Genomic DNA, 16,307 nt, shown 5'->3' on the forward strand with positions numbered 1-16,307 from the left:
CTCTGGCCCCCCAGAGGACCGACCTGTCACACAGAAAGACGGATGGTGTGAGGAGGTTTCTTGGCACCGTTACCTGCCAAGAAGACATGCTCCCGGGGAGAACGAACTGAGGACGGGGCCGGAGAGGGACTCATTTAAGCACAAGGTCATTAACACAGACAGGATGGGGTGTGATGGCCACAGGAATAAATATGCAGTTATCTCGCACTGGCATGCACCTTTTTGGATAGCGGTGTCTCTGGGTATGCATACAAACACAGGCAACATGACTGTATCTCTCGAGCTGTATTTTTGTCTAGCAGTTCTAGGCATCCCCTTGCTCTCTCTCGTTCTCACTCTCACGTGCCGCTTTCGCTCTCTCTTTCTAAGCCTTCAGTTTGCCGCCATCATAGTGGAGCTTCTTGGGTCACACCAGTATGGGGAAAGCTGCAGCTAAACTGAGTCTGAACAGCTGTAAATAGGCTTTCGCGGCGAAAGACTGTCTCTCAAAAAGCTGATTTCTCTAAGCAGCTTATATTTTTTCCACCTCCTCATTACACTGCTTAACCTATTCATGTTGTGGGGTGATACACGGTATTATAACTCCACTATTCACTATCGTATCAGCACGCTAATAGGCTGCTTGGAATAATGTGCATTGTGATCCTCAAACTTCACTGGAATAGAACATGCTTGGAGACACAAGGACACTTGTGGACAGTGGGTCAAATGGTTGAAAGGAAATGAATCACTCCAGTAAACACAGCGTCATTCCTCCAGTGGGTTAGGGGAGGCTTGTACACATCCAGGGTATGCTGTTGCTCATCACTGCTTCCTCAGGCATGGCATGGATGTAGACATGTTTTGGACAAAGATGTTTTGTAGTATAGAATTATAGTGTAGGCTTAGTATTTACATTTTGTCATTTAGCAGACGCTCTGTTGAAAATCAATCAGATAAAAATCATCCATTGGTTGTAAATAAGAGTTTCTTTTGTAATGTGAATCTCCCAGAAGTGCTACCATTGTTCGATAACGGTGCCCTTAGAGAGAAAATAGTTATGGAAAACGAAACCATATTCACTTAGATGACCATCCATCCTTCCCAGCACTGCACCATTATCGTGACCCTCTGCCTGGAGTAAACAGGTGACCGCTGACTCTGGCAGGGCAGGGCCCTCTCGCAGTCTCCGCCGCGGCGACCCAGGATGTCATTAGTGGCCCTGTGTCTGGCGCCAGGTGGACATGCCTGTCTAACGAGGAATCAACTGTCATGCGGACCGTGACGGGTAGACGGATGTGACAGTGGTCAACCCCCTTCCCCCCCACCCCCCAACCGAGCTTCACAAAGACAACATCATTAGGCTCGGCCACAGAGACGGTCTAAAGACACACAGAGGAGGTGGGTAGAACACAGCGAGGGAGAGCGGAGCTTAGCCGTCAAGATGAAACGAGTCAAATGCGTCTTAGACCAGGTCTGTTCCTTGGTATATGTTTATCATTAGAAGTTCTGGGATGTCTAGGGGCTCCAGTGGCTGAGAGAGTTGGTGACCTGTGTTCCTGCACACTCTATGTCATGTTCTCAACTTCATTATAACAAGCCTACAACCTGCAAAGGTTGTAGGCAAATGGTTGAATACTTTTTTTTGCTTGTTTGTGTCAGGCTTTAAGACTATGACCAGAGTAGAATGGATGACTAGTAAACAGGTTAGGCTGTTACACATTTCGTTACATGAATTGCAGTACCTTTTACAGGCATTACGGTTTTACCTTATTTTTCACATTATCAGACTGTAAGATGGGTTAACACATTTTCATTTGTAAATGACAGTTGGGTCATGCGATATGTCGCCTTGCCGTTCTTTTTGACAGGGTTGTGTGGTCATGTCTCTCCATGTCTCTTAGTGTGGAGGTGAGCAGATGGCCAGACCTGGTCCAATAGTGTACTGAGATGAGCTGACAAATCTATCCAAGCTTTATTCATGCAATATAGCCTACAGGTTTTTTATAGTCTGTTGGATAGGCAGATAGGGGCTCAATAGACATCATCTCTATGCTATGATGTGAGTTGTAATATCATTAATATGCAGCCAAGTTCTTGGGTTTGTTCTAACTAAGCCGACCCTTCTAACAATAAACACGTTTCGCTGTGTATATCCATCCCCACATGTTATAAGGCCTTCTGGCGCTTCCCGTTCATTCCCAGTCGTGTGTCATCCTTCACAGCATCCGCTGTGAGCTTTAAAGATGAACACCGGTGCATGGGTTTTTAGAAAGTCCTTTATCTTCCATCTGCGTTTCACAGCACTCAGAGGACCAGGCTACCTTCCCTCTTCCACAGCGGCTCTCTGTGTTTGTTTTCTGCCTCCCGAGAGTCGTTTAGTTGGCCACGTTTAGCCGCCACATTACTTGAATTACATCAGGCCCACTGGGAGTGGGGCCTGGTCGTGTTTTTCCGTGCAGAAAGAGAGCCCGTCTCGCTGTGTCAGGGTCGGCTTTGGATTCGCATCTGCCTCGATCTTCCGTGGCGCTCCGTGCAGAACCTTTCCCACGTCATTAGATCTCTGACGAACAGTAGCACTGCTGCCGTCGAGCCCTGGGCGGCGGCTGTCCATGAGGAGGAGGAAGAGGAGGAGAGGAGGAGGACTGTTTAGAAAGGGGAACAGACGATGACATGGAGGAGGAGAAGAAGGAGGAGGAGGAGGAGGAGGAAGCTTTGGAAAGGGGACAGAGGGAGAGACTGAGGCAGAAGTAACAGCTGTGATGCTGACTGCCGTCATTGGTAAATACGCTTCCAGTTCATTTGGGCTCATTAAGGGGAAATGAGTTAGCCCGGGGATGGCCATGTTACTCACATTACAGTTGATGCGATGGAAGATGTTGTACAATGTTCCTCTCCTCCCCTGTGTCCCCTAGTACGAACGGAAATGGAGAAAAATAAATTCTCATCTTGCCTTTTTACAAAGCCATGATTTAGTTATAAATGGATATGGATAGCTGGTTATGCAATAACAACCCCATTTCCCCTTCAGTAGGAGTGTTCTGCGATTTTTTTGTTTGAGGCTAATATACTGTATGCCTGCTACCTTTAAGCAGGTTATTGTACTAGTTTACAAGTCACCGACTAGCTCTGGTAGAGAGCTGTCAAAATGCAATGGAGGATGGTCAACAAAATGGTATCTCGGATCTCCTGTAAGTTTGGAGTACCCGTTGTGAGCAGTATATCACCTTTTATCTCCTCAAATCGAACACTGGTAACTTTCAACCCTGCGTCAATACTCTCCACAAGTGACAGTGAGAACAGCTACCAGCTGCTCAGCACACAAAACATCAAACGCTATCCGGTTGCTTGGAAACTGAACCATAGACCATGCTTTGCTTTCCATAACAATATCTAACCCTTTTGTATCACATTTTTGTCAGGCTTCTAAAACAATATCAGTTGCACCTCCCTGCCTCCTTTTAAATCTAAGAAATACCTTTTAGTTATCAGTTTACAAGGCTCTTGAAGGCATGTCCTCCATATTAAGCAGGGAGGTACTCGCACTGAAGACGCACCTCATTTCACAAGGGATGTAGGAAGCTCTCCCCTACATGGAGCGGTGCCTGGGTACAAAGTCCTCCTACCACTCCTGTCCTGGTGCTGTCTCCCTCATTAGTGACCAGACCGTGTGTCTGTGTGTCTGTGTGTCTGTGTGTGTGTCATACCCCACACAACACTGTTGTCTATCTGCTCCGCTCGCTCCTGTGAACTGGAGTCTACGCATCACCATGCATCATTATCTGTTGTAAGATCTTCGTGGATGACTGGCCTACCAGTGGAGAGATGGAAATAAAGGAAAAAAGATTTGCTAAGAAGCTATGGCAAAGGTCAGGTGTGTGTATAATTACAGGCTATTTTCCAAGAGAGTGGTTTTATTGGATAACTGTTCATTCGTGAACAGGCTTAGGCTTATCTCCCTCTGCTGATAAATGTGCCTAATATGTTCCAGCCTATGTTCAGGAACCTAAGTCTGTCAAGGTATTAGTTCCCCGCTGTCATAAATCTGGGCTAAGTATTAGCATTTTGAGTGTGTTATCAGTTCTAGCTAGGCCTACTTGATCACCATTGTCGTGCAATAGGAATGTATACCTATCCATTACCCATGCATTATGAAGTCTAGGCTGCATCCCTCCTCTCAGGGGCTGTTGGAGTGCAGTCCTTCCAGCCAGCGTGTCTAGTCTGTGTTCAAGACTACGCTGTGCATGCTTCTGCCTGATACCCTGGAATGAACAATAGCTTCTGTCAGCTACAAGTGTAGGCCTCCCTATGTCAGTCCATAGTCTTCCTTATCAGTCCCTCCCTACTTCTCCTCATGTAACCTCCCTGTACCTCCTCCTTTCTGCCTCCTTCATCTACTGCCCTCTCCCCAGTGTTTCACCTCTCCCTGGCTGGAGGGCATCTACTGCCCTCTCCCCAGTGTTTCACCTCTCCCTGGCTGGAGGGCATCTACTGCCCTCTCCCCAGTGTTTCACCTCTCCCTGGCTGGAGGGCATCTACTGCCCTCTCCCCAGTGTTTCACCTCTCCCTGGCTGGAGGGCATCTACTGCCCTCTCCCCAGTGTTTCACCTCTCCCTGGCTGGAGGGCATCTACTGCCCTCTCCCCAGTGTTTCACCTCTCCCTGGCTGGAGGGCATCTACTGCCCTCTCCCCAGTGTTTCACCTCTCCCTGGCTGGCATCACACCTCGCACGACTGCCTCTGCCCCTTCTTCAGCACTCCCCACCTTCCTCAACCAGTTCTTTAACAAAAGTAATTTCCTCTGTTCAGTTCTTCCCCCCACCTCCTCATGCACATGCCCACAGGACACTCGACTTCATCTTGCTTTGAACTCATTTTTAATTTTGTGCAGTAGCAGGTTTTTTTTTTGTATTAACATATTTATTCATTTAAGACTTATGCACTCTCATTCTCTCTCTCCTTTTTACTCAATCCCTTCACTCTCTGTCTTCATCCTCCTCTATCCTTTTCTCCAGACAAAGCTCTGCTCACCCTTAAGAATACACTATTAGTTTAATCTCTGCCACCTTGTCAGAGACTATTTTCTTTGGGTTCCACTACTCGTATCATCAGCCAGCTGGGGTCTGGAGCCTTAACCATGTCTAGCAAGCTCATGTCTGGACACCACAGTCTGATCTCCTCTCCGTCTCAAGGTCGAGATGTCTTTCCTGACGTCTTCAAAGGAATCTCTACGAATGTCCTTCACGACACACACACCACACACACACACACACACACACATACATCCCCATCTGTACACATCAATGTACCCCTCGATTGTGAATGGTTGAATTCCCTGTCTTGACAATACTACTTGGAAGGTACTTCCAACCCCTGCCCAGTGCCCCTGACGCTCCATTTGAGTTGTTCTCTCCTCCTGTCTGAGCGGAGGTGGTTTTCTCCTCCTGTCTGAGCGGAGGTGGTTCTCTCCTCCTGTCTGAGCGGAGGTGGTTCTCTCCTCCTGTCTGAGCGGAGGTGGTTCTCTCCTCCTGTCTGAGCGGAGGTGGTTCTCTCCTCCTGTCTGAGCGGAGGTGGTTTTCTCCTCCTGTCTGAGCGGAGGTGGTTCTCTCCTCCTGTCTGAGCGGAGGTGGTTTTCTCCTCCTGTCTGAGCGGAGGTGGTTCTCTCCTCCTGTCTGAGCGGAGGTGGTTCTCTCCTCCTGTCTGAGCGGAGGTGGTTCTCTCCTCCTGTCTGAGCGGAGGTGGTTCTCTCCTCTTGTCTGAGCGGAGGTGGTTCTCTCCTCCTGTCTGAGCGGAGGTGGTTCTCTCCTCCTGTCTGAGCGGAGGTAGGGGAAGGACGACAGGATGGACGTCCCTTTGTTGACGTTGTCTACATGGGCTCATCAGGCGCACGTCCTTGTGTTCGTGACAGATGGGGAGGATGAGGCATGATTCACATTGCAACCGTCCTGTGGTATGACCGCTGTATAATTTAAGATGCTACTGTGAAGAGCCGGATGTTCATGCTGTCCTCCTGTTACTCCGCCTCCCCACCACTCTACCTAAGGGCCACAACGGGGACGGGGACCCAAGGTTTCAGAGAGCGCACGGCTCTCAGGCGGATGCTGCGGAACACAATAGGCCTCCATGATGATGTGCTGTTCTGATTGGAGAGCTCTCATTGCTCTCCCTTAACCTGGCTGTCTACCCCCCAACTACACGCTATTCTGTCCTCTCTTACAATTATCCTTCTCTTTCTGTCTCTCTTTCAGAAGCAAAGGAGATAGTTCTGAAGGCCCAGATACTGGCAGGGGGGCGAGGGAAGGGCCTGTTCGATAGTGGCCTTAAAGGTGGAGTGCACTTAACTAAAGAGTGAGTATTCCTGGTTCATGGTTGGCTGTCTCGGGGCAGGGACCAGAAAATGGCCTCTCGGGCAGATGACTGTGCTTTTCCCCTCTTCAGCTGGAGCTGCAGAGAAAATGACTATATGGCAGACTTGTCTTATCCCGGGCAAAAAAAAAAAAAAAAAAAGAGTACACGTAAATCTATTGTGGGTCAGGTGGCTGAGCGGTAAGGGAGTCGGGCTAGTAATCTGAAGGTTACCGGTTCGATTCCTGGCTGTGCCAATGACATTGTGTCCTTGGGCAAGGCACTTCATCCTACTTGCTTCGGGGGGAATGTCCCTGTACTTACTGTAAGTCGCTCTGGATAAGAGCGTCTGCTAAATGACTAAATGTAAATTATATTGATCTTTTTCTACAATCGGAAGCGGTCTTGGAATGTACTGTTTTGTACTTGTAGTCGTTTAATTGCCACGTTAATGTCATGTTTGTGTACTTTTGTAAGTGTACCTTTTTGGTCAATTTAGTTTTCTCTTGGGCTGCTCCTTACTTTCCTCATGTAGCTCATCTTGTTTAAACACTCTTAAATGTTGCATTATTACTGAAGGGGAGTCTATTCTATTTGATGCATGGTTTGTCAGGTGAAGTTTGCTGTCAGTTTTGCAGCATTCATGTTAGTTAGCGCCTCATTTATTTTAACGAATCTAATTCTTACCACCTATAAAAGCTTATCCCTGTACTGACACTTGGTACATTGTAAAAGTACATTAGTTGGTAAGATCCACCAAGATATATTGTGGCAAATCTACTCTACAATAGAGAGGGAAACAGAAAGGTGTGTACTTGATTAAGGACAAACAGCCACGACATGCATCATTGTCACCCTACTTTGGAATAACGGGTAACTTGGTGAAAGTGAGACATCAGAAGTTTGGCCTCCCCAGACAGTGACATGTGCACACAGTTCATCCTCCTCTCATCTATCACGGGAGAAACACAACCCAAGGCTTCATTTGTATTCTGTTAAAAGGAGAGCGAGATGAGAGGAGGATGAAGAGACGTTGATGCTTTTAACTTTGGAAAGAGGGGCAGACTCATTCAAAGAGAAGTGCAGACATTGACGATTTGCACCAAACAACTCCTTTGTCTGAATGTTAGAACCTGGCAAGAAATGTGCTGAAGCACCTTTTTATTTAAATGAAAATGGTTACAAAAGCTGGAAATAATGAATCTCTTTGTACCTTCCCACACAATTTGTGATGATATTCTCATTTCTTTCCTCCCCTACTGTGCATAGTCTCTGTTTACAGATGCTTTATAAGAATGTATTGGACTGAACCAATCCCCTCTCTCCTGTAGCCCTTCAGTGGTGGGTGAGCTGGCCAATAAGATGCTTGGCTTTAGTCTGACAACCAAGCAGACACCAAAAGAAGGGGTGAAGGTGAAAACGGTGAGTCACCTCTGTAGTTAAACAGATCTGTTTAGCCTTTGTCTTATTTCAAGGTCATTTTAACCGTGTATTGTAGTTCTGTTAAACAGTATTTTTGCAATAGGCGATGTCTAGTCTTATTCCTGTCTTAGTGCTGGGTGGTATGCGACTGTTCATTTATGAAGGCTCCTTTTGTCTTAGTTTTATTCATTGTCATTGTAAAAATAATACATGTTTTTCCGGGGCTTTGAGTCCAAAGTGTTAGTAAACAACTATTTGTGTGTCATTATTGAGATGGAATATTTCTTTCACTTACACACGGCAGACCCCTCCTTAAAAAAAAACACAAAAAAAAAAAACACATTCCGACAAAACTCATTTCCAGGTAATGAAGCCATGTTGGCCTGTGGCTTGTGTATCTTTCTTCCTCTCTCTATCTGCCCTCCCTCTCTTTCTTCCTCTCTCTATCTGCCCTCCCTCTCTTTCCCTCTTAGTGATATATTGCCTTGAGCTCCCCATTAACGCTTGCTTTCGTTCCTGCCAGACAGCCACAAAGTTTAGGGAAAGAATCAAATGAATGTCATATTTGCCATATTATTTTTTTTAACGCTCCAGGAAAAGGAAGTTCACAGCTGTAAGATCAAAACGTAGTCACTCAGGGGAAAGCACAAACATACGCACTGAAAATGTAGTTTACGAGATAAAAATAAACACAAAATGACACGAAAAAGTGTGATTGTTTGGAAGACATGCATCATATCCAATTGAAACTTCACCTATGAAGTTTGTCTTCTCTAACGTGATTGACACAGTGATATGGTTAGACTTCCAGACATGCACACAACTTTCACACTTGAACATGATTGACACAGCACATGACAGTGAGACCAGGTCCGGTCTGAGGTGAGAAGAGCAGAGTGATGTCGATGGTGATGGTAGAGAGTGAACAGGACCCAGCCACTCTGCAGCAGCTTGAATATATTGTCAAGTTGTGCTCTCCTAGATGAGAACCCCCCAGGTGAGCTGTCTTCCTGTCGTACTGAAGCCTTCCTCCCTGAGTTCTGTCATAGCAGCTACGCTGTCGGCTGCCAGGGAGGACAGTCGTATGGATCGAGAAGGAATGAGAGACGGGTTAAGACACATTCACCCTGCTGGCTCCGCATGCTTCGCTTTATCCCCAGTGCTAATTCTAGCTGTAGAGTAGAACAGTCAAGTTATTCTGTGGGTTGTAATGCAGTACATTCCTGTCAGTGTTGAGGTCTGTGGCCGGTAGTCAGTGGAGGGAAGGTGTTGGTCCGCTCTGATTGGGTCTGTGCTGTTCCAGGTGATGGTGGCGGAGGCTATGGACATCAGCAGAGAGACCTACTTCGCCATCCTGATGGACCGTGCCTGTAACGGGCCCGTCATGGTGGGCAGTCCTCAGGGCGGCGTGGACATCGAGGAGGTGGCTGCCACGACCCCTGAGCTCATCTTCAAGGTTCGCGCCAAACTCCTTATATATAAAGTGACTTCCATGTATGCATTTTGTATGACTCTTATTACGGTAAGAGGGGCCATAGTAAAACCAGCGTCAGAATTGTGGACAGTAAAGGCAGTCCAAGCTAGAACAGTTTGTCCTGCCCGCAGGCCATTGTCTGCGGGGTAGTGCACGATCCAGGACATTAGGATGCGCTCTCTGTCTCAGCCTGCATCCACTGCTCTGAACTTTGGGCTGCTCACAACCTCCCTGTCTGCAGATGTTATTCCATTATTAAACGGTACAGATGTTTCTCTCCACTCTCACCGGTGGCTGCTACATCAATTCTGCACAGTAGCATACTGGAGCATCCTGCCCAGTAACTGGTTGGTGATTCAGTCACTTGTGACTACAGATGTTGGAGCTGCACATGGCCCTCTATTTTCTGACGCTAGTTGATAGGTGTTTACACATCATTTGATCCTTGTTTATCTCATATTCTGTATAGTCCTACAGCTCCTACCAGACTCATTCTACACAGACACATCTGTCAGTGTGGCAACACCCAACCACCTCAGTGGCAGTTAGGCCCTTTTGTTGCTCTTAAGATGGAGACAAGGAAAGAGGGAGAGTTTTTTTTTTTTTACTTCTTTTTTTTTAGAAGGCCAGAGTTTCAGTTTGTTCTCGCTCTCTCGCTCTCTCTCTCTCTTTCTCTCTCTCTGTCTCTCTCATAGCCGTGCTTCTGGCAGCATGCCACTTCTTAATCTCAGCGATGGTGATTTAATGAACCTCCACTTTGTCACATTACCGTCTGGCGTTCAAGTTTCCCGTTTTCTCTTCTCTCCAATCACAGGAACCCATAGATATTTGGGAAGGAGTTCGAGATGACCAGGCGCTGCGCATGGCTGGCAATTTGGGTTTCAAAGGACCTCTGGAGAGCCAGGTAATGGGGCCTTGAGAAGTTGTCAGACAGAGGAGCAGCACTGCAGACACAACCCAGACCAGTCTGGATGGGCCCTGCACAGTCGGCTGTCTGGGGCTGTTCTGACTAGTTAACTAGGTCGGGGACACGGCATAGATAAATACACACTTCATTTAGCAATTTTGATATAAACTTGATTTTAGGGTCAAATTTTGAGACGATTGTCTGGTAGCATCATATCTTTAATTAGAATTCCTCTCCACGAGCAGAGACGCATAAATCATTTTATTAGTACCGAATGTTAACATGCGGAAAAAGTATAAATCAACTTAATGAATGTTCTTTTGAAAACTGAAATGAAACAAACTTTCCCTGGAACGTGAGCCTTCCCGGATATTGATTGGACATTTAAACAGCCTGGAGGAAGGGATAAAGATTTGCTGAAAGGTTTCCCTCTGAGTATTTTGTCAGACCTGAAGATTACCAAAAGTGCCTGAGTGTGGGTTCTTTGTGAGGAGCAGTTCTTGTAATGTTTTCTGTCAGATGAATTGTATTATAAAACAAGTGGCTTGGTTGCAGGCATAAAAAAACCAATCAATTAAGTGACCATGTTCTCTTAAAGGAGGGATTTTTATTATCCCTGCCGCTCTGAATAAGAATGGTTCTATAACAGAAGAACTAGAGAGAAAACGCACAACGCCTGCAGTGATAATACTTGTTGTCTATATTTATAATATATGGCACAAAATGAAAAAAAGTTTCTTGAAGTTTAATTTGTTATGCATATTTTAAAAACATTCATATAGAAAATTTAAAAACAATTGTCTGTCTTCCTGTATACATAACCTCTGAGCGTCTTGTGCAGTTATTTTTTTTATTCGATTATTTAATTCCAACACCTGTGCACACATTCTGTGTGTGTGTGTAATTTGCCATGTTTTATTTAGTGTAAGAACTCAGCTGAGTGGCCTTGGCGGGCGGCTGCTCGGAGCTGTATTGTCTGATAATGACTGCCCTCTGTGGATCTCACAGGCAGCAGATCAGATTAAGAGGCTCTATGATCTCTTCCTGAAAGTCGACGCGACTCAAGTTGAAGTCAATCCTCTTGGAGAGACTCCGGAGGGACAAGGTACTGTTGCTTTCTGCTCTTTTGATAATTCCATTGTAGAGAATAAATGTTTGCTTGCGTGTGTGTTTGTCTTCATTTGTTTGTGTGTGTGTGTGTGTGTGTTCATCATGGGTATGCTTACATTTTCTTCTCTCAAGCAGGGCCCCCCAATCATGCCCCCTCGTATTTGAACACAATATGAAGAACTATTTAAATATACTTGTTTTACTGTCCCTTACTTTGGCTGGTGAACCTAAAGCCTGAATACAAATTTTGAAACAGTCTTTAAACTGTAGTTTTCTTTTCATGGAATTCATTCTGTGTTGTCTGGTGTTGTGAGATGAAATAGCCTCCCAGACAAGAACACAGCTGGTTTGATGTACAAACTCTGGTTCTTGGTTTGGTTTATGAAAGATTGACAAGAGAAGAAAGTTTTGTTGTCTGATAATTGCTTATGAATATTAATGAGGAAGCCATTTGAGAGATCTGTAGTGAGGAGAGCATGTTTCCTTGTCATGGGTGAGACATGGCCATGGTGAGACTAGCATACAAACACACACACACACACACACACACACACACACACACAGTGGGACCAGCATCACATGGGAAACGGGTGAATTAACATATTTGAGATTGTGGTTATTCTTCTCGCTGTCATCTATTTTCTCAAACTGAACCTACCTCATGACAAGATGTATTATAAGGCCAAATATTGGATTAATTAGTTGCCTGTATGTTTCTTTTTGTAGACCTTCCTTACAGTGGTTGGTCCAAGAGTCTTTTTCAGAGAATATTAGTTGAAGGATTTAAGCAGCCTAGCATTGGCGTTTGTGATAGCCTTCAGAGGACAGTTAATGTAGAGTGCTCAGTAAATACTAAAGTAAATACTGATGCACTTAACTTGCTGTGAAGGTAGCGCTCTGCTTAGTCTCTTTGAAACGCATGCACTTGTGCAGAGCAAAGTATGTGTCCATTATGCATAGCAGCTTCTGCCTCTGAGGCATAGTCCAATACATATACATGAGCATCAATATTCCAAACGTTGAAAGAATTAAGACTAATAGGGTGAGGTTACATCCTTCATTTCATTTATTTAAGGTGTTAGAGATGTTAATTACTTTCCACTGCCATATCCCTTTTAAAGTTCTAATGTGTCCTCTTGTTCACTTTCTCTCTCCCTGTCTTCGCTTTCCTCTCATCTCCTCGTCTTCCTCTCTTCTCTCTGCCTCTTTCTTCTTTCTGCTTCGTTCTTGTCCTTTCTCTTCCTCTCTCCTCACTCCGCTCCTCACTCCATCTCTCTCTCCTCTTCCTCTCCTCCAGTGGTGTGTTTCGATGCCAAGATCAACTTTGACGACAATGCAGAGTTCCGTCAGAAAGCCGTCTTTGCGATGGATGACATGTCGGAGAGCGACCCAACTGAGACGGAAGCGGCCAAGTGGGACCTTAAATACATTGGACTGGATGGAAACATTGCCTGCTTTGGTCAGTGGTGCATGTAGTAATGGAAAGAATCTACATCATGTTAGCACACCCTCGCTGGAGTTGGACCGGAGTGTTTACCTACAGTAATAGGATAACTGCAATGCTGAGACAAAATCCTAACTTTGTCAAACTAAGGCAGACTGGGCTTCTCTCCAGGCCAAATTACAACCAGCTTTCTAACTGCTCCAGGAGGAGTGCAGCCGTAACCAATGCTTTCTAATTAGTCATAATCCGCCAAAAAAGTCTCCAGTGAGCTGGATTGTTAGCATTCTCATTAAAACCCCCTCTCGTCATAAATCACAGCTTTAAAGTGAGAAGCAGGGGAACCTGCTACAGTAAACTAGCTACCCTGTCACCTGGTGAAGCTAGAGGACACTACCGCTCTAGACCCTCCCGGACCCAGTCCTCCCGGACCCAGTCCTCCCGGACCCAGTCCTCCCGGACCCAGTCCTCCCGGACCCAGTCCTCCCGGACCCAGTCCTCCCGGACCCAGTCCTCCCGGACCCAGTCCTCCCGGACCCAGTCCTCTCACAACAACGGCTCAGCTTCAGTCGAAGCTTTGTGACCCTTCGAAGTGACAGCTGATAAAGCGTGTTTCCTTTTATTGAGACTTCTGGTGGGTAACTTGCCAGAACCCAGCCTCAGCTCCGTGAGGTAAAGCGTGTAGAGGGAGGCGCGTTGGCTGCAGACAGGAAAACAGGCTAAATTGTTTGGCTGCCTCAGTACACAGCGGGGTAGCAGTCGCTATCGCTGTACTGGTTGATCAGATGAACAGCTAGTAACGCAATAGAGACTTTCTTTAATCAGCATTCCCTTTCTGAAGTTAGGAATGCATTCATAATCATATTTTCTCATGTCGCTCAACTTCGCTCAAGTGTTAAATATCCTGATAAGATGATTTGGAGGCGTTTAGGGCGACGTGTGCCTCTTAAAGCTGTAAATCCTCCACGCTTTGGGATGTTTGTTCCTTCCTTAGTAGATCATTTACTCATTGATTTTACTGTGTGCACTTTTATATTAGATGTATTTTTCCCTTGATACTGGTAATGTTCATTTTAATTAACTCCAGACTAACTATATATATATATATATATATATATATATATATATATATATATATATATATATATATATATATATATATATTTTATTTTTTATCTCAAGTCTTTTCTTTTAGGAATTTCTGTTTCAATTAGGATTCTAATGGAAAAATCTAGCTTCATTATTTCACAGGCAGGAAACCATTAGTAGAGCACCACAATCATTAATTGTCATCAAACTCGGGGATGAGAGAGAGAAACTGTTGTAATGAAGTCAATGTGTTGGGGAAAGCTTCCTGGTTTTCTGACTGTGCATGGCCTCTCCCCTATTAATATAGTGAATGGGGCCGGCCTGGCCATGGCCACTTGTGACATCATCGACCTCCATGGAGGGAAGCCAGCAAACTTCCTGGACCTGGGAGGAGGCGTCAAGGAGAACCAGGTGTACCAGGCCTTCAAACTGCTCACAGCAGACCCCAAGGTACCTCAGCACAGAACTGAACACAACCCCAGGACGGCCTCTTTCGGCTCGATAGAAAAGGATAGTTTTATTGAAAAACAGTCAAGTATTAGTCATAATCAGACGCTACTCGAGCAGTTACTCAATGTACACACATTCCCTGAAATCTCAAAAGCATCTCTGGTCTTGTTATCCTTACAGAGATCCGTGTCAAAGCTTAAGAATCTCTGCGACAGTCTCAGTGCCAGCACTCATTAGACCGCTAGCTGTAGCATCCAGTCTTGTTGCACAGAGACATGGGGTCTTGAAGAAGATGATTATACGCCGTCTTCTTATTGACAGGGGCATGATGAATCGCAGCTCAGCAACCACAATGAAATCACCCTTTTAATGACTTGTCTCCGCAGTCGGTCTCCCCCATGTGCACACACACACACACTCGTTACTTCTCGTCCCCTGTTGTATTTAAAGTCCCGGAGCGTCACAGGATGTGGCAGTTTGGGTCTTTTACAAGTGTGGAGTTGTGTGATCAGACTGGCAGTGACTGTAAACACTCTGAAGCTGGTGTCGGTGCTGCAGTGCTGCTTACATGCTGACAAACAACACACAGCTAATTCCCCCTCCACTGCCACTTCCACATCCAAGTAGTTACATGATTACATTCTTTCTGGCAGTATTTGTGGTTTTATGTATTATGTATAGAAAGGGGTGAATTTGAATCCCATGTGTGGATGGAGACTGTCGTATGTACGGGCTAGTGACAATCTCCTGCTGCATCAAAGGCAGGGAGGGTGTGACACAGATATATCAAAGGACCTGTTTTCCTGGTCATGATGATGATGTAAGGGATGAGTCGCAGTTTCTTCTAGATGTGTTTTCCTTCCTTTAGGAAGCAGAAACCCATGAACAGGATTCAGTTCAAGTTTCAAATCGAGCATTCCAGGTGCTCCACTTGACGTTGTCACGGTGACCTGGAAACAAGCGTGACGTAAATAACCCTCATATCTTAGTGGCCGACTTATTCAATAAAATCCGTCCATTATCATGTTAAACAGGGTTCTAATAGAGATGTAAAGGGAACCGTTTTTAAAATCTGCTTTAGCTGGAAACACCTGGATGATTTCTTGCTCTGGAGAGTGAGGATCAGTGTGCTCTGGTGCAGGAAGCAGCATACCTGTTCCCCCCCCCCCCCAGCAGTAGGGGGAGGTATGGGGAGACCTACATGATTGGTAGGGGTAGGGGGGTTGACATTAAACTGCTGTGTACCATCATTTGCATTTCATACAGGGATCTAGAGACTCCCAGCATCTGTGAAGGGAATGTTAATTATTAGATTATTGGCATGGTAAAAAGTCCCTCATTTGCATTGGCTGGTTTTCATGAATTCAAAAACTTTTTTCAAACCGAAAGATTAAATGGGTTTTAGTTTATGCTAGCTTTGGTTTAGGAGCAAACAAGCATAAGTGATGGACTTATGGAATATATATGAAATACTTGGATGTTTAATTATGAATAGTTATTCTCAAATTGATTGCTGTCATACCATACTAAGCACTCAGAAGATTATGACAAATGATCAACAAGATTGAGTTTCTCCCTTGAAATACTTAGTTTCTGTCCAGTATTTTGTCTCTCTCCCTCTCCGTAATGTTTTCCTCCTGTTTTGTTACCTTCTCCCCACCTTAACATGTACAGTTGGAGAGCAGAATTCATTAGGTAAATTGGTTGGGTAGACAAAGATAGAAGATGGAATAGAAAAAGGCACATGAAATTGGCACAAGGAAGATGAAAAGGATGAAAGGAAAATGATGAAAAGAAAAGCAAAGGACAGTGGGAGGGGGCAAACATGTTTAACCCTTTATGTCCAGTGACTGCTATTCAGTGAGAGCATAACTCCTGAAGTCCCCCCCCCACGCTGCAGTATCCTTGGGAAATTCGGCAGGATTGCAGGCTGTGTTGACATGCTAAAATGTACTAACCTGCTTTTTCATGGTCACATAAATGAACGCTAACATTGACAGAATAGTTGTATTATTTTTATTTATTTTTTACCCCATATAACCTGTGAGTGGAAGGCTGTGCTCAAACCAACAACCAAAGTGCCTTCTACTT

At 45.3% G+C, this 16,307-nt stretch overlaps 1 protein-coding gene across 1 annotated transcript in view; it reads left to right on the plus strand.

Moving 5' to 3' along the window:
* suclg2 (succinate-CoA ligase GDP-forming subunit beta) overlaps positions 1–16,307 on the plus strand; it is a 59,161-nt gene that overhangs the window by 20,381 nt on the left and 22,473 nt on the right. Inside the window, exons 3-9 of the mRNA XM_067234772.1 lie at positions 6,227–6,326; positions 7,655–7,745; positions 9,049–9,201; positions 10,034–10,123; positions 11,135–11,231; positions 12,534–12,695; positions 14,074–14,216. Coding sequence (XP_067090873.1) covers positions 6,227–6,326; positions 7,655–7,745; positions 9,049–9,201; positions 10,034–10,123; positions 11,135–11,231; positions 12,534–12,695; positions 14,074–14,216 — 836 coding nt within the window. The remainder of the gene's footprint in view (positions 1–6,226; positions 6,327–7,654; positions 7,746–9,048; positions 9,202–10,033; positions 10,124–11,134; positions 11,232–12,533; positions 12,696–14,073; positions 14,217–16,307) is intronic.

Source organism: Osmerus mordax, chromosome 1 (assembly GCF_038355195.1).
Source record: "Osmerus mordax isolate fOsmMor3 chromosome 1, fOsmMor3.pri, whole genome shotgun sequence".
In the NCBI taxonomy this organism is placed as follows: domain Eukaryota; kingdom Metazoa; phylum Chordata; class Actinopteri; order Osmeriformes; family Osmeridae; genus Osmerus; species Osmerus mordax.